This window comes from Puma concolor, chromosome E3 (genome assembly GCF_028749965.1).
Source record: "Puma concolor isolate L17-30 chromosome E3, mPumCon1.1.hap2, whole genome shotgun sequence".
Lineage (NCBI taxonomy): Eukaryota > Metazoa > Chordata > Mammalia > Carnivora > Felidae > Puma > Puma concolor.
The window spans coordinates 18,821,239-18,837,757 of record NC_141682.1 but is presented as its reverse complement, the minus strand read 5'-3'; the positions used below and the strand labels follow the sequence as shown (position 1 = coordinate 18,837,757).

Here is a 16,519-nt window from a genome sequence, read left to right as displayed (position 1 = left end):
ATAGAGCATCAAGTATCCCCAACCTGCCGTCTTTCCTACTTCCAAGCCTGGATCCTTCCACCTGGGGTCCTGGTGCTCAGCAATCCTGTTTCAGACCAGCAGAACCCTGGCCACACATGCTCAGCTCTGCCACCACAGCAGGACCTGGGAAGTGGCCCCTCCGGGTGTAACCTCAGTCCTGAGTCATGCCCAGTGGCTCTCCACCTGTCCACACGTTGGAAAACACCTGGGAGCTTTCAAAAAGCCCCACCCACTGAGCCACTATCTAGACTAATTCGTTTAGAATTTGAGGAGTAATTTTACAGCTCCCCTGAGACTCCAATGGACAACCAAGGTAGAAAAGTGGAGGGTTCAACCTAGTTTGGTACAAGAAAGAGGCAGAAGGCAGCACTGGCAAGAGGTGGGAGGTGCTAGGTCCAGACAATACAATTATACCAGTCTCCCTCCCATCCACACCCCCCAGAATCTGAATTCCTGGAAGAGGACTAACCCAGTTATCTCAGCTCCTTCACTGCACTTGCCCACGCACACCGGGAGCTCAGGAAATGTAAACCTCACAGGACTTCAAGGGTGCGAAGAAAGGTCTGGGAAAAGAAACCCACTGGGGCTGGGCCAGCTCTCTGATTTGCTGTGTGAGCTCCAGGGAGGCACTGGCCCTCTTTGTGCCAGTTCAGGGGTTGGCCCAGGTGGCCCTGAAGGGGCTTTCAAGTGCCAACACTGAGTATGCACTTCCCCTACGAAGTCTAATACAGTGGAGTCAGTGGATACCAGGCTTCCTACTCCCCCCAAACAGATGTCCCAACCCCCAAGGCCTAAAATCACTTCTGGTGCTCTACCTTACACTGGCTACAAAGACAGAGACTCTGAGGTTCTGAAGGCCAAAGACCTAACAACTGCAAAATAGGAGTCCCCTCTGAGGATACCGGAGGACAGCATGTGAGTGAAAGGGATTTTTAGATGGTGAGGAAACTCCAGAGGCCACCTGACAGCCCTGGTTCTGCCCCCAGAGTGACAAAGGTGAAGTGGTTCAAATAACCAGAAACTCCCAAGAAGGAACTTCATGAGAAAACACTCATGAGGCGAGTCCAAAGGGGTCCTTGGCTTCTGGCCATCAGCACAGCCAAGGCCCTAATATGTAACCAAAGGCTTTTATTGGGAAAGGGAAATTGACTGAAAAGTGGCCCCTCAAGTCCTCACTGCCTGAGGCAGCTGGGGCCTCCTCCAGAGAGTTCAGGAAAGAAGGGGCCACCAAACCGGGCCCTCAGCAGGCTCAGGTATAGAGGTCAAAGTCAATGCGTTTGGAGTTGTAGAACTGTCCACCAGGAGGGTCCAGCTTCCGGCAATAAACACCATCTGCGAAGTAGCCTTCGTTCACCCAGGTCTGCAGGAAAAGAGAGCAAGAGCTGAGAAAGGACTGGTATGGGCGGTGGGGGAGGCAGAAAGAAGTAGAAAGGGGCTTACCTGCATCTGGGTGCTGGTGAAGGGCCCATACAGCTCAGCATCCCCTGTGTTCTCCCACTTATATTCCCACATCACGTCCACCAGACCATCTCCTGGCAACTCTGCTTCTAAAACAACAGACAAGGCCATCTGGGCCTCAAGTTCCCTGGCCCCTGCCCCTGCCCCCAGCACTCCTCCTCTGCCCTCCAGTCTTACCTCCCTTCTGCGTAGGAGTTGGGGTCTCCAGCTCCCCCTCTGCCACTTCTTCAGCAAACATGTCCAGAGAGGGAGGGGGTGTGGGCTCAGGGGGTCCCTGGGTCCGGGACCCCAACCCCTTCAGCCGCATGGCTAATCGTTCCCTTGTCTCCTGATACACGCCAAGGTTACCCCGGGCCACCATCTGGTCGGCCAACCCAGAGAGCCGATCCAAGCGCTGGGGGGAACTGGGCCGCCCACCCCCTTTGCTGCCCCCTTTGCCTCCTCCTCTGGCCCCCAGACGCCTCAGTGCGCCAGCTACGGTCTCTCTTGGCAACAGCAGCTCCAGAAGGCCCTCCAGAAGGGCTTGGGCACTCATTGGTGTCTGGCCCAGGCTGTCCTCTTCCTCTGAGTCGGACGGTGGGCGCTGATCAGGTGGCCGCTCCCTGATTTTCACCTGTGATGTGAAAATAGGAGTGGGGGTGGTTATCTCCTACAAACCGTGAGCAGGGCCCAAGCCCAGCACTGGCTGCCTCCAGGCCCCCACCACGTCAGCCCCTGGGCCACACCCAGTCAATGTTGTCTAGCCAGCTGTCTCGGATCTGAGCATCCCGGTTCAGGAAGTAATTGCCATCAGCATCAAAGTGGCCTTCCTCCATCTCCTCCTGCAGGTTGAAGGGTGTGATCCGCACACCTCCCTCACTGGGGAGCGTGGCTGCTTCCTGACCTGCATGAAAGACACAGGCATCCCGTGCTGGGTGCACGCACGCGTACACGCACACGCACACACGCACGCACGCACACACACACACACACGTGCACGCGCGCGCGCCCTTGCCACCCCCCCCATCCCCAAAAGCTCTATCTGTTCCTCCAGCAGAATCAATTCTTGGGTTTAGCTCACCTTCCACATCCTCCGAAGCCAAGATATCATATTTGCTGGACCCCTCCTCTTCATCATCATCCTCCTCATCACTGTCCAAAGAGTGTTTGCCTTTGAAGCGGCTCCCAGGACCCCCTGCCCCAGCCACAGGATCCACTGGCTGTGAGGAAGGGCCAGCAAGTTTAGAGACGCAGGTTACTGGCTATTCCTCAAAATACTCCAAGTAGATTTTTCTTCAAAACCTTCCCCAACTGGAAATTCTCCAAACCCATTTCCCAGAGAACATGGAAAAGCTAGCCCCCTCTCTGCTTTCTTTGCCCCCCGCCCCCTTCTTTCTCTTCTGGCTTCTAGTTCTTTCTCTCCCCTCACTCCTCCTAAGAATGCAGGAGTCTGGCCCCCTCACCTTCTTCTTGGGAACACTGATTTCATCCTCATCATCCTCATCTCCCACACCTTGGAAGGTCACTTTCCTCTTTGGCATGACTGGACTGAAGAGCCTTCCCTGGGCTGAGCCGAGAGAAAGGATGCAGATTAAGGGAAGTGGGCGAGGCTACTCACCGCGGAAGAGCCCCAGCACAACAAATAATCACCCGGTACGCACTAGATCCAGCTCGGGAGGAGAGGGAGCACAGAATGAGGGGCCGAAAGGGAAGCTGGCCGCCAGGAGGCCCCCAGGACTTGGTTCGGCATCCAAAAGAGTTGCTGGAGCGGGGGCGGAGGGGCGGTGGCGCAGACGGGCTCCCCACGGGCAACCCCCACCCTTGACGAAAAAAAGGCGGCTCCCCCACATACCCCCCCAATCCCTAGCCCCCGCAGTCCTGGGTGCGACGGGGATCCGCGGGCTGACACCCTCTCCTCCACCCCCAGCTCCCTCAGAGCCCGCGGGGCCTGGACGGACCCAGGACCTGGCGTCCTGGCCACCCCCTCCGCCCCGCGCTGAACTCCCAGCTCCGCGGGGTGACCCCCAACTGTCCCGGGCTAAGTGTACAAGCCTAAGTGTACAAAGAGAGGCGGCAGAGCCGCGGGGATTCGAGCAGCCCCAACGGCTCGCGCTCACCTCAGGATCCACGGGAGGCCGTGGGGGAAGAAAAAGAGAGACTTTCACCAAGGCTACATCCGGGGCGCCGGGCGCCATCACCCGGAAGAGAACTGCGGAAGGCGCCAGAGAAGGCCGGAAGTGGCTTCACTCCGATTAGATGACTAACTGGAAAAGCGGGCGGAAGTACGCCAAGAGCGGGGAAGACAACCCCGCCCTCCCCAGGGTGACGTGAGCAGTTTGGGGGCGACAACGGCGAGAACAGGCCACAAATGAACGCCTAGACCCTGATCAGACGATAGGGATGGCCGGATGCGGTTTAGATTCCCTCCCACAGCAGTTAGAGACTCTGAGGAGAAAGTGAAGCACACTACTTAAAGGGGCGCCCAGCATCATGGAGGGGCGAAGTGGGACAGTGGGTTTCGGCCCGGTTCCCTTTACAGAGTTGAGTCACCTTTCCCCAGGGTTGGCCAAGGGCTTTCTGCCCCTCACGGTCTCCATAGGAATCCTGCTTTCCCAGTCAGCGTCCAGTTCTGTCCTCTCCTAGTCCGAGGTGCGGCCTTGCTCTTCTCCCTGAGGAGAGACCGAGTTCCCACGATGGCCCGCCTGGAGCCCCCAGCTGGCTTTGGGGGCACTTTCCGAACCCAGCTCTCTTTAGGACCCAGGGGAAGTCATTTACCCCACGCCTGTCCCCTGGTTGAGTTCCTGGTTTCAGAGGTGGGAAGAGCCATCACCGTACAGGTGACAGTGGTTCCTGTGTCCAGAATCCAGGCTAGAAGCCTCTTGTGCCCCGATCTCAGGTAGGCCTGGAAAGAGGCAACAATGCCTCTCTCTCAGACCACAGCCTCAGGATAAAGCCCCACTGCTGGCAAGTAGGGCCCCAGCGGCCCCAGCCCAGAATCTGTAAGCTGGCCCAAGGGGGAGAGCTAAAGGGGGGGATGGGGGGGGGTGGGTATGGGTCCCTGTGCTGTGGGGACAAGACCTCTAGCTCTTTAGGACAGTCCTGAATCCCACTAGACTAAGGCTATGCCCAGGAAGAACCTTACTGGAGCCCCAGGAGGGCAGCATGGGGTACCCATGATAATAAGGAGACCACCCCTCCTCTCTCCTGCCCCCAGGGTTAACTCCCAGATTGAACTACCATGAAACTGCACCGAAAGTCCGTGCTCAGTTTCTTCCACGGATACAGAACACAGGCTCCAGACCGGGAGGGCATCTTGCTAAAGAAGGGAGCCCGAAATATCAGCTATCAACGCCGCTGGTTTGTCCTCCGGGGAAACCTCCTCTTCTACCTGGAGCACCAGGCAGACAGCACACCCCTGGGCCTCATCCTCTTAGAAAACTGCCAGGTGGAGCCACGCCTCGGGGCCACAGAACCCTATGCCTTTACCATCTTGACCCCCGGGGTTGAGGGCACAGAAGGTGGGCGGACCTACAAGCTGGCAGCAGAAAACCAGGGAGAGCTGGCAGCGTGGCTGTGGGCACTGGCTGGGGTGAGCTGGAGGCGGCTAGTGGCGCTACTACCCCCACTGGAGGCCCAGTACCGGGAGCTGTGCCAGGCAGCTGGCCAAGAACCCAGCGCACCCCCAGAGGACTGTGGCTTCCTAGCCACCCTCAGTCCCCCCTCCAGCTTCCAGGAGTTGCACGAGCACTTTGGGAAAGAGATCCGGGTGCTGCAGGTGGTGCGTAGAGGACTCCAGTCCAGTGACAACAGAGGCAGCAGATCCCAGGCAAAGGGGGAGCAGGAGCTCAACAGTTGTTGATGAGTGACTGAAAGATGGACCAAAGGCCAAAAGGTCCCTCCCTGCCAAGACCAGCTGAGTGCTTCAGCAGACACCCAGATCCTGGCCTGCTCCATTGTTTCCTCCCCACCCCCACCCCACCTAGTTCTTATTCTAACTCCCTTTATCAAATAACAAGGCAGGAGACAGGCCCAGGTACAACAGCAGGTTCTTTTCTGATTCCTCAAAGCGCCGCACAGGGTGGGAGCAGAGACAAGAGAATGTAAACATTGGGTTCCACCCCCTGGAGCTCAGGGAAAGACCCCTTACCCAGATAGGGGCTGGAGGGGAAACAAGGTGGAAGGCAGGGGCCCTGGTAAGACAAAGCAGGAGAGGCCTGAGAACACAGAGGAGGGTGGGTGAAAGAGAACAAGGAGAATGGTAGGTGGGGAAAGGGGGGACATTTCCTGTGCCAGTGCATGTCCCCTTAAATAAACGAGTGCAAAAACATTATGGAAGGAGAACCAAAGGATAGAAGACAGAGCAAGCACCCCCACCCTGGGCCGACCAGCTGCTCTGTACATAATTACAATAGAGATGTCCAGAAGTAGAGCAAGGAGAGCCATGGCCCCCAGCCAGGAAGTGGGGGAGACCAGCAGGGCTGAAGAAGGGAAAAAGGAACCCAGCTCCACTCATGGATAAGGGGAGCAACTAGAGTGTAAGAATCTGAAAACTGCTGATTCCCATTGCCAAGTCACCTGAGGTGACAAAAGGCCAATCAGGACTGCACCTGGGAAAGAACCCCAAAGGAAATCGGGGCAGGAGTGCCAGAGACCCCAGCAGGACCTAACTGGAGGTGAAGGGGCTCCAGACTTGTTCACACCTGCCCCGAGGAAAGGCAGCTGCCCCATGCACTGTCACTGTCCCAGCTGTGTAGGGATCAGCAGCTGGCAAGGAGATGGGAAATCAAACCACTTTCCCCAGAAGGACAGTCTGCCCAGGAAGCTCGGGGCAGCACCCCAGGCCAGGCCTGCTCCTGACTGAGGGGAAAACAAGGGAGGCCATGCAGTCCAGCCCCGGGGACAGAGGTCAGAAGTAAGCATCCTGCCGGGCCTCAGATGCAGAGGACCTGTCCCCACCATCCTGGGGGCCTGGGGGTCCATCTGCCTTTCGACGCAGTGAGAGCTTCCTGCCTTGGGCCTTCTTTTCCTGCTTCTGCCGTTCCTTCTCCTGCTTCTGTTGCTCCTTCTCCTGCTCTTTTTCCCATTTCTGCCGCTCCTTCTCCTGCTTCTCCCGTTCTTTCTCCTGTTTCTGCCGCTCCTTCTCACGTTCCTTTTCCTGTTTCTGCCGCTCCTTCTCCTGCCTCCGAGTCTCCTTGGTGGGACCCAGTGGGGTGCTGTTGCCGGTAGGCGAAGGAAGGGATGGATGCAGTCCCTCAGCGGTGACCACAGGTCCTGGGGCAGGCCCAGCACTGGCCCTGCGGACAGGAGGGGGTGGGGAGGGGGCCCCTCCAGCTGCCCGGGAGCCTCGGCTCTTGAGGCCAGGGAGGCTAAGAAGGCTGGAGGAGGGGCCCAGGGGTGGCTGCTGCCGCCGACGCTCCTCATGGATGGCCCGGGAGCCATGTAGTCGCCGAGAGGGCCGATACTGCAGCTCCCCCCGGGTTTCTCGCCACTTCTTGAGCTGGGCTGTGTTCTCTCGCTCAATCAGTGCTTCTGTCACTGGGAGGTTGGTCACCTAGACAGAGAAGAAACGGGTACCGGAGTGAAGGTGAGGATGGGGATGGGCTGAAGCAGGTGTGGGTGTGCTAAGGCCACGGCCTACCTCATGCACCAGGAAGTCCTCCTGCATGCACTGCTGGGGCAGGTTGCGCAGCTGCTCCATGGTCTCATACATGCCTTGGCAGGAGCGCAGCTTCTCCACTGAGCCCAACGTGTGACGCAGCAGCACCAGGGCCACGCGGAAGATGATCTTGACGCCTGCAAGGTCAGAAAGAAGAGAGCGTGGGTGATCAGGGCTGGGACCTCAGTGTGTCCCAGTCAGAAGGGACTCAACAGGCCCCATCCCTGTCTACTGCCAACCGTACAGATGAGGAAACTGAGGTCCCACGAAGGGAAATGAGCTGCCATGGGTTTCGAGTTCCTGAGAGGAACAGTAGGTTCTGGACTGATAGCAGAGCCAAGACTAGGCCCCAGTTTCTCCAGCCCCCAGACTGCTTACAGGGAAGCCTAGGTCCCAGAGGTAACTTCGGGCAGCAGGCCACTCTCTGGCAGCCACCATGGAAACCCCGGCCCCCTCATGGCCTGAATGGCTACAGAAGTACCTTCACAGAAGAACATATCCCAGACACGCAGCACTGAAGCCCAGGGCAGGGTGCGGGCAAAGATGCACATGAACCATTCTGTCATGTAGAGCACGGGGTCAATGCGTTGCCGCCGCAGGTGTCGGTGTGCCAGCGGGGAGGCCCGGCGCAACAGTGCAAAAAAGATTTCTCCGTCCAGCTGAATGGCCTCCTGGAAGTGGGATGAGCCATGAGAAGAGGCCTACTGTGGCTCCCGTGGGGTAGGACTGTCCCTAGTGGGGGATCCTCACCTCAGTGGGAGAGGCCCAGAGCAGAGGGACAAAAGGACAAAATGGGGGGGGGAGAGGGAGGAGGCAGGACAAGGACCTCCCTGCAGCCTCAGGAGAAAGTCACAACCTTGGGTGCACCCAGCCCCCAGACACTCACCAGCCCTGCACTGTAGTAACCGGGGAGGTACTTGTCACAGATCTGCACCAGGCACCAAAAAGCTTGCTGAGAAGAGCGAGAACAAGGAAGGAGGGAGGGGCCTGAGAAACAGGGAGCAGAGAGCTCCCCCATCACCACTGTAGGCCAAGGTCCTCCCAGTCCCTCCCCAACCAGGACCAGCGTATGCTGACCTCAGCAGGCATGTGCATGAGCAGCACGGCGGCCACTGGGGCCTGGGCCTGGCAGTAGCCCTCATCGGGCCGGTAGATAGTGTAAGCCTTCAGGATTCGATACAGGTCCTGTTGCCTGTGGGTATTGGGAAAGACCATGAGGGCAATCACAGGAGTTGGGGGCTCTCTGCCCCAAACTAAGCCTGCCCCCCACAACCAGCCCCAGCCCAGACCCCTCCTAGATCCAGTTCCAGATTAACCTCAGAGGTTCACCACCACGCACCTCCACCGACCTTCCTAGCACTGCTATCAAGGTTAAGCCAATGACCGAGACCATCATCAAAGCATTCCAGGCTCCAGCCTTCCACCCTTGCCTCCACATCCTATGTGCTCCCTACCCGTTCCCCAGCACAGGATGTGCTCTCTCTCCATCCTTCATCTGCCACCACCCCATAGACCTTCAAGGTCACCTTCTTCAGAAAGCTTCCACTGTCCACAGCATCAGACCTCCCGTAGCACTGTCTGAATTCTTTGATCACCCCAGAGCAGGGCCTGCCCTATCTGCCTCAGTGGATTTCATCAGTTCTCTGCCAGCATGTCCATTGGGCCCTGGTTCTTGGTGAAGGCTTGAGAAGCCAGCTGTGCCTCAGACCTTTCTCGTGTCTCTGTATCCCAAAGAATAAAATCTCTGCCCTAGACCTGTCCTCTTGAGGGTGCCCATCGCTGTGTCTGAGAATTCCATTCACTTAGCCCCACGTTGGAAAAGAGAGCCCTACATCACTCCCCGTGGCTAATCAAGTCTTATCAACACTACATGTTGAGTTTCATTCATGCCTGTTCCTTCTCTCTACCTCCACAGCCATTCCGTAGCTCAGACTTTCATTTCTTACCCAGAAAAAAGTAAAAAGTAATAACCTCTTACATCCCCAAATTCAGTCACTGAAGTGTGATCTTGTGTTTTACCTGCATACCTCCCCAGTACTATTTACTTAATATTTTTTCTCTACTTAGCAATAGCATCCATGAAATGACAGGTTTGATGTACTAGTTATTTTACCTAATACCTATTAAACATGTAACTCCCACAAGCTCCCATGCTATTTTTACCCACCTACCTGCATCTGTGTCCCTGCTTTCTCCCTGTTGCTGTGGGTGAACTGTCTGTGGTCCTGGCCAAACACAGCTTTTCCACTTGGGTACTGCGTCCCATCCCCTCTCACCTACACAGTCCATCACTCCAGCAAGCCTCCCACCTCTCCTGCATCATCAGTTTTTCTCTCCCTACTAGATCATTCCCAGTGGCATACCAGTATCTGTTATTTCCTCTATGTTACAAAAAAAGTCTCTTGACTACCCCCCTTCCCCTCCAAACATTACATCATTTCTCTCTTTACCTAGTCAGCAAAACTTCAGAATACAGACTTGCTGTCTTTAATCTCTTTCCTCCCATTCTCCAGTCAGGCTCTACACTACTGCCCTGTGCAAACTGCCTTTATCAAGGTCACTAATGACCTCTACTGTGCTGAGTCCAGAGGTCAATTTGCAGACTTGACTCTACTTGACCCATCAGCAGCATTCCATACAACTGGTCCCAAAAGCCCTCTTCGATTTGCTTCCAGCAATCACACTGCCCTGGTTCTCCTACTACCTCTCTAGTTCCTCCTTCCTGTGCTGGTTCGTTCTTATCTTCCCATTCTTGAAATGTTAGAGCTGCAGGGCTCAATCTCTGAGTTTCCTTTTGTATCTACACTTGCTGCCTTGATGAGCTCGTCCAATCCCACAGGTGAAATTTAGTCCCATCTAGAGGCCAATAACTCTCAATCTCCAGCTTACCTCCAGTTTAAACTGCTCCCCAAATTCCAGACTTATACAGGTCATACATCCAACTTTCTCGACATCTCCATCTGGATGTCCAATTAGCATTTCAAACTTCACATTCCTAAACTGAGCTCTTAACATACCCCTCTAACCTCCTTTTCTCATCCACACCAATATATGAACAACTCCATTTGTCTAGCTTCTCAGGCCCAAAGCCTTCAGAGTCGGCCTTAATTCCAATCTCTCTCTCTCTCTCTCTCTCTCTCTCTCTCTCTCTCTTTCTCTCTCATACAGTCCACATCTAATCTATTGGCAAATCCTTTTGGCTCTACTTTCAAAATATAGACAGAACCCAACCACTTTTCCCCATAGTTCCATGGCTACCATTCTGATATATCTATCATACTCTCTCTCCTGGATTATGGAAATAGTCTTCTAACAAGTCTCTCTGCTTCCGTCCTTGTCTCCTTATACTATTCTCAGCACAGCAGCCAGAATGATCCTTTTAAAACACAAGTCAGATCATTATAACCACAGCTCCATTCACATTCTCTATTCCCCTTTCTTGCTTTAAACTCCTCTTTAATACTTACCACCCTTTCACATACAACATACTTTCCTTCTTTGTCTTATTTACTTATTGTCTATCCTCACTAAAATGTAATAAGCCCCATAAGGGCAGGAGTTTTTGTCTTGTTAACTGCTATCATCTGTGACTAGACCAGTTCCTGGCAGATAGCAGGTGTTCAGTTAAATATTTGCTGAAAAGATGAACCAACTGATGAAAAATGTGCATCTGAGAGTCACCTAATACCATCTTGCATACTACTAAGGAGTGATATATATACATCTTGGGGAAGTCTAGCATATAGAACAAAAGTACAAGTGCCTCAGAACAATTTTTAAGGCCCTCTGGTGATCTGACCCGAAACTGCTTTTCCAGCCTCAGCTCCATTCAACCCCACATCCCAGAGACAGCTTATATAAACCCCCAGCCAGGAAAAACCTGCCCCTGGCTCTGCTCCCATCTAACCTTCAAAATCCAACTCAAATGCAACCTCTTCAATAAGTCCTTGTTGTGCCTCTCCATCTCCCCTCCAACAACCCCCCAGCCCCGAGTCAGAATCTCCTTCCCAGGACAGTTCCCTCAATATGGCTTGACACTCAATACATTAAGGACCACTTTCCTAGAAGCCCTGGAGGGCAAGAACAGCTTTCAACCCAGCCCTGTATCCACCTGGAGCCTTCTACAGACTGACCCACGTGATCAGGCCATCTTACCCATGCCCTCCTCGAGCGGCAAACATCTCATGGAAAGGGAATTGGCGGTGCAGGTCCTTCTCGATCACATCCAGCCACTTGGGGTCCCCAGGAGCCCGTTCCAGCTCCTGCAGTGGGACATCAGGGATTATCTCAGGATCTAGGGGGACTGATGATACCCTTCACACAGTATCACATGTCCCCATACCCTGGACACACCTCAAACTTGCCAGGGTTCTGCTCCAGGAGTTCCTTGCTATTGGACAGGTACTGCCAGGCCTTGGCTCTGAGGGAGGAGGGGATCCCCTTCCGGCAGCGCAGCTTCACCTAAGGCAGAGTGGCAGGCAGGGTGACAGCTTCAGGGGCTGGCATAGCCTCCAGGCTTTCCCCAGCAGTCCTCAGGCTTTCTGGGACAGCCCTCCCACATCTCATTGGCTTGACTCCACTGGACCTGGCCTGGCCTTCTATCTTTAAAACTACTCCTCCCCCCAGGCCCAAGAACCACCCATCCCCAATGTGGTCTAGAGAACAAATACTATCATGGCTTCCCTGGAGTATATGAGCTCTCCCTAACCCCCTCCCAACTTGTCCATTGCCCTGCCCACCAGTCAGCCTTCCAAACCTTCTGGAAACGCCGTGACAGCCACTTATCCCAGTTACTGAACATCTCCAGCCATTTGAGTTCCCGCTGCCGAGCCACATCTACAGGAATGGAGCTCTCTCTGCAGGATGAAGAAAGCATGGAAAGGGTCAATAGCAGTGGTATAAAACATGGATTGCTGGCGGAACTGAAGCAAGCCACCCACCTCCCCAGGCTCAAATGAGAGACTGGATGTAAAAGCATTTTGTGAGCTACCAAATATCAGGGTATGTGGCCACTTAGCCATCGAAGGGCCTAGTTCACCATACTGAAAGGACTTCTTCCCTTGGAAGGAATCTCTGTACAGAGATGGTGTTCTCATGTTAGATCTCTGTACATGTTGGGTGTGTTCAAATCCTGCTTATGGCACATACAAGTTTGGGGAGAGGGTACAGAATATTTAAAAGCCACAGTTTGCATTAGACCTGGGTCCAAGTTCTAGCTTTACCACTTACTCATTGTGTGACCTTGGGCAAGTCACAGAATTCCTCTAAGCCTCGATTTCCTCATTTGTAAGGTGGAGAAAAAAATAGGATCTACTTGAGAGGTTATATAATAGCAAGTGCTCAGTAAGAGCAATTGTTATCCATAAAACAGAATACAGAACAAATATAAATATACTTCTCTGCCTCCTTAGAAGCAACTGAGTTTCCTCCTATCAGACTCTTGAGGTCCCCTGGGCCACCTGCAATTCCCTCTACCTCCTTCCTGAAGTCACGCGAGATTCTCAAGCAAATGAAGCTTTCCTTGCACTGTTTGCCCATTGTTCTGTCACAGCTTCCCACTCAAGATACCCCAGGAGTCTTGAAACAGTTACTTGTAGGAGCCAGTACCAGGAAATGAGTGGAATGGAAGAAAGCGCTTGAATTTCCAGACCAACCTGAGCTCAAATCCCAGTTCTGTCCATTAGAAATTGGGAAATCTTGGCAAGTGATAACCTGAATCTCTTCCTCATCTGTCAAAAAGGGATGCCACCACCTACATCACAAAGGTATGAGAGAACTACTGAGAAACTGTATATAAAGGACTGGCAAATGGATGGGCTCATTAACTATTAGTTTCTTTTGTCTTAGAACCACTTAATCATTGCTCATTAATATTTTAAAAATATTTATTATGTATTTTTGAGAGAGAGAGACAGAGCGTGAGCAGGGAAGGGGCAGAGAGAGAGGGAGACACAGAATCTGAAGCAGGCTCCAGGCTCCAAGCTGTCAGCAGAGAGCCTGACACAGGGCTCAAACTCACGAACCTCAAGATCATGACCTGAGCCAAAGTCAGACGCTTAACCAACTGAGCTACCCAGGCGCCCATCATTGCTCATTAATTTCTATCATAAGTTGGTTCCAAACCCTACTAAGGATCAGGAAGAATGAGGTAATATCTTTCCTGCCCTCAAGAAGGTCACAAGCTTGCAGGGGAGATAACTGCAATGTGGTGTGGGAAATGCAATAACAAAAACGCACAGGAGAGGCACTGACTGGAGTAGGGGCAGTGGATATCAGGAAAGGCTTCCTAGAGGAGGAGACATCTTCATTATAAGCCAGGAGGGACTGAGTAGAACATACCAAGACAAGAAGGAGGAGAAAGGCATTCCTGGCAGGTGGAACAGCCTGAGTATCAAGGGGGAGAGACTACAATCAGTTCAACAGGACCACAGTATTAAGTGCATGGTGAGAAGTGGTGGGAGAGAAGACCAGAAAGACTGGCAAAGGCAGAAAATAAGGAGTCCATCTGCAGAATAAAGCACATGGGACTTTATCCTGTGGCCAGGGGAGAGCTACCATAAGTTTTTAAGGTAACATGTGCCCCAGTCAGCCTGGCCTCAGAAGTATGTTCTTCCAGCATGGAAGATAGATTTTAGAGGGACAAAATTACAAAGCAGAGAAACATAATCGAGCAACGTGCCTGGCACACAAGAGGGGCTCACTGAAATCCAATTCAATCCAAGTTCCTTAGGGCAGCAGAGTATTGAGGAGAAAGCCACTGGTCACACAGATCCAGGTGTGAGTGGGGCAAGTCACTCAGCTGCTCTAATCCTGTTTCTTCACCTATACATTGGGTACAACAGTGCATCCCTCCAGCATGGGAAAACACCAAGGTCAAACTTCAGTTGCCTTCCTAGGACCATGAATGTTGGTGCTCAATCAAAGGTTTTCTGTTTTTTGTTGGATTATAAAACACCTAGAATACCTTCCCACAGTGTTTTCCCCAACTCCAGGCAGGTGCCCCCCACCCCAACACACATAACACGATTAGACTAAATCCTACTCATTCTTCAGGATTTGGAACAGACTCAGTTGAATTCTGAGTGGGCAAAAGGTCCCTTCCCTAGTACTCACAAAATCCTGTGAGGATCTCTAGGCTAAACCTAAAATACATTGACATCAATTGTTTAAGTATTTGTTTCTCCCTTTTGACAACGAGTGCCTTGAAACAACTATTTTATCCCTAGTACCTAGCACAGGGCCTGGCACCTGGGTGCTCAGGTGATGCTGTAGGTTGAACTGACCAGCAGGTTAAAGCGGTACATGAACAATGGGCAGGATCCTTCCCAGAGAGAGGGAAGGAAGAAGTCAGAGGCAATCACACCCCCACATCAGGAGTGACTCAGGCCCCTGGAGGGAACTAGGAAAGAGTAAGCCCGGCTGGGGAGATGAGGAAATGGGGAAGAGGCCTCCCCCAACCCCTTCCTTCAGTAAAAACACAAGATTGCCCTTCTCTGTTTCGCAGAGGAGCCTTACCCTCACGGTCTCCCCTCTACCGACCAGGCCTCCCCCAGCTCATCATCCCATCAGACCTAGGGCTATGGGGGAGGGAAGATGACTGCATCCCTCCCAGACTCCTTCCCTTTCAGGGACCAAATATCTCTACCAGAATCCCTGCCCAGCCAACCCTCCAGAATATCTGACCCACAGCTGGAGTTTTTCACATCAAGGAGCTGGGACGACCTTAAGTATCACCTCATTCAACCTTTCACTATATAGAGATGGAAACTGAGACACAGAAATAGGGAAAACACTAGCTCAGGGGCACACAACACACTAAGAGCAAAGCTCAAACCCAGAAGTCCTGACACCTAGCCTGAAACTCTAACATGCAAGTGCCACCAAAACCTCAGGATGCTCTAGGCAGGACAGGGATCACCAAGTAGCTCACTCCTGCTGGAGCCACTCCCCTGGAGCCTTGGAGGAGGCTGAGCTGCCAGGATCTGGGCAAGGTGTATCATTTCCTCCTCCCCAACCTCTGCTTCCCTGAAGCCCCACGGGGTGCCCACTGGGTACTCACAGACTGCCCGAATACTGGCTGCCCCCAAGGAAGCCATACTTGTCCGTCTTGCGAAGGGCCAGCCCATTTATCTCCGAGTCTGAGCCCATGGAGCTCACATCATCTGCCAAGGACTCCAAGGTCCCAGACATGAGGCTTACAGAGTCCAAGTAGCTCAGAGTGTCCGGGGCCTGCCCTCGAGGCCCAGAGATGCCAGGTCCCAGGCTGGACGTGGAGCCTAGGTCCTGAGAGTTTTCAGCAGGCTCCGGAGCTGGGGTGACCGTCACGACAGTTACCAGAGCCTCACAAGTTCCTGAAGGGCCTGTGCCAGACCCTGAGGGGTCCTCTGGAGCCTGTGCAGTTGATGCTGATGTTGCTGCTGCAGCTTCATGTCCACTTGTCACCTGTCCTGCTGTCACTGCTGCAACCCGCGCGGTCACTCCTGAGGCAGCTGTGGTTCCCGGCTTGGGGGCAAGCGGGGGTTTGGCGGTCAGAACCCCAGGAACTGTTCTGGAAGGGGTCCTGGTGGGGGTACCTGGTCCAGGGGCGGGTGAGGTTCTAGCCTCCTCCGTCTTCGGAGAATCTGTCCCCGGGCCCAAAGCCATGGACATCTCGGCTCCTGCCACTGCCGCGGGCACCAGGGGGTCTGGGTCAGCGGAGACTTGCGCCCTCGGGGCTTCGGATGAGGCCTCCAGAGTCAGCACCACCACTGTGCTGCCTGTGACGGTCGAGGCCGGGGCCGAAGTCTGGGTGGGCCCAGGGACCCAGGCGGGCTTCGCCTCCCCGGGGGCCACCAGGGTGACGGGGGCCGAAGTGGCCGTGGTCACTGGCGGCCCCGGAGCCACCACCACGACAGGCCCGGCCCGGGACCCGCGGGGCGGCGGCGAGGGGGCCGCGGGGGCGCCATGACGGCGCGGCGGGGCCACCAGGGGCGCCGGGCCCGTCTCCATGGCCGCGGGCCACCCCTCACATCACCCCGCCGGGGCGGACGCAGAAGGCGCCGCCCCTCAGGCCGCTCCGCGCCGCCCGCCAAGGAAGAGGAGAAGGCGAAGGGCGCGGCCCGGCGCGCGTCGCAGATGAGGGCGGCGCGCGGGCCGCCGCCGGGCGCGCGGAGGCGTGGCAAGGGTCCTGGGGCGCCAGGCGCCGGGGTCTCGCTCGCGCCCTCTCACCCCTGGCGCTCTCTCGCCGCCGCCCCCTCCCTCCTGCTCCGGGCGTGCGGCCGACCTCGCGCCTGCGCACACGCCTCAGTGCCGGCTAAGCGGCCAGCAATTCGGCGTTTCACGCCTGCGCGCGGGCAGAGCCGTCGCGCTCCTTTTTTCTCCCTCCTCGTCAGAGTGTTTGGGCGAATAATAGGAGAGAGGGAACTG

General features: G+C 54.7%; 3 protein-coding genes across 3 annotated transcripts; 1 reads left to right on the top strand and 2 right to left on the bottom strand.

The window, feature by feature from the left end:
* Positions 1-1,079: 1,079 nt before the first annotated feature.
* Positions 1,080-3,711, bottom strand: CD2BP2 (CD2 cytoplasmic tail binding protein 2). The gene is made up of 7 exons (XM_025920127.2): positions 3,576-3,711; positions 2,922-3,025; positions 2,540-2,678; positions 2,205-2,362; positions 1,657-2,092; positions 1,462-1,568; positions 1,080-1,381 (listed from the first exon to the last, which is right to left on the bottom strand). Exons 2-7 carry the CDS (start codon positions 2,997-2,999, stop codon positions 1,271-1,273), a joined length of 1,029 nt encoding a protein of 342 aa, XP_025775912.1. The 5' UTR covers positions 3,000-3,025; positions 3,576-3,711; the 3' UTR covers positions 1,080-1,270.
* An 80-nt stretch (positions 3,712-3,791) lies between these two features.
* Positions 3,792-8,868, top strand: LOC112856303 (sesquipedalian-1-like). Its single transcript, XM_086692399.1, has 2 exons — positions 3,792-3,998; positions 4,673-8,868. Exon 2 carries the CDS (start codon positions 4,697-4,699, stop codon positions 5,315-5,317), a length of 621 nt encoding a protein of 206 aa, XP_086548525.1. The 5' UTR covers positions 3,792-3,998; positions 4,673-4,696; the 3' UTR covers positions 5,318-8,868.
* TBC1D10B (TBC1 domain family member 10B) lies at positions 5,488-16,479 on the bottom strand. The gene is made up of 9 exons (XM_025920214.2): positions 15,174-16,479; positions 11,871-11,970; positions 11,468-11,575; positions 11,270-11,376; positions 8,192-8,306; positions 8,001-8,066; positions 7,596-7,785; positions 7,097-7,251; positions 5,488-7,009 (listed from the first exon to the last, which is right to left on the bottom strand). The coding sequence occupies exons 1-9, from the start codon at positions 16,100-16,102 to the stop codon at positions 6,365-6,367; spliced, it is 2,415 nt and encodes an 804-aa protein (XP_025775999.2). The 5' UTR covers positions 16,103-16,479; the 3' UTR covers positions 5,488-6,364.
* Between the last annotated feature and the right edge of the window lie 40 nt (positions 16,480-16,519).

Coding starts and splice junctions, on each gene's coding strand:
- TBC1D10B (XM_025920214.2), bottom strand. CDS start 16,102: ATGGAGACGGGCCCGGCGCCCCTGGTGGCCCCGCCGCGCCGTCATGGC. Junction 11,971..15,173: donor AGCCAGTATTCGGGCAGTCT/GTGAGTACCCAG, acceptor TTCATCCTGCAG/AGAGAGCTCCATTCCTGTAG. Junction 11,576..11,870: donor TGTCACGGCGTTTCCAGAAG/GTTTGGAAGGCT, acceptor ACTCTGCCTTAG/GTGAAGCTGCGCTGCCGGAA.
- CD2BP2 (XM_025920127.2), bottom strand. CDS start 2,999: ATGCCAAAGAGGAAAGTGACCTTCCAAGGTGTGGGAGATGAGGATGAT. Junction 2,363..2,539: donor GGCTTCGGAGGATGTGGAAG/GTGAGCTAAACC, acceptor TCTTTCATGCAG/GTCAGGAAGCAGCCACGCTC. Junction 1,382..1,461: donor TCACCAGCACCCAGATGCAG/GTAAGCCCCTTT, acceptor CTTTTCCTGCAG/ACCTGGGTGAACGAAGGCTA.
- LOC112856303 (XM_086692399.1), top strand. CDS start 4,697: ATGAAACTGCACCGAAAGTCCGTGCTCAGTTTCTTCCACGGATACAGA.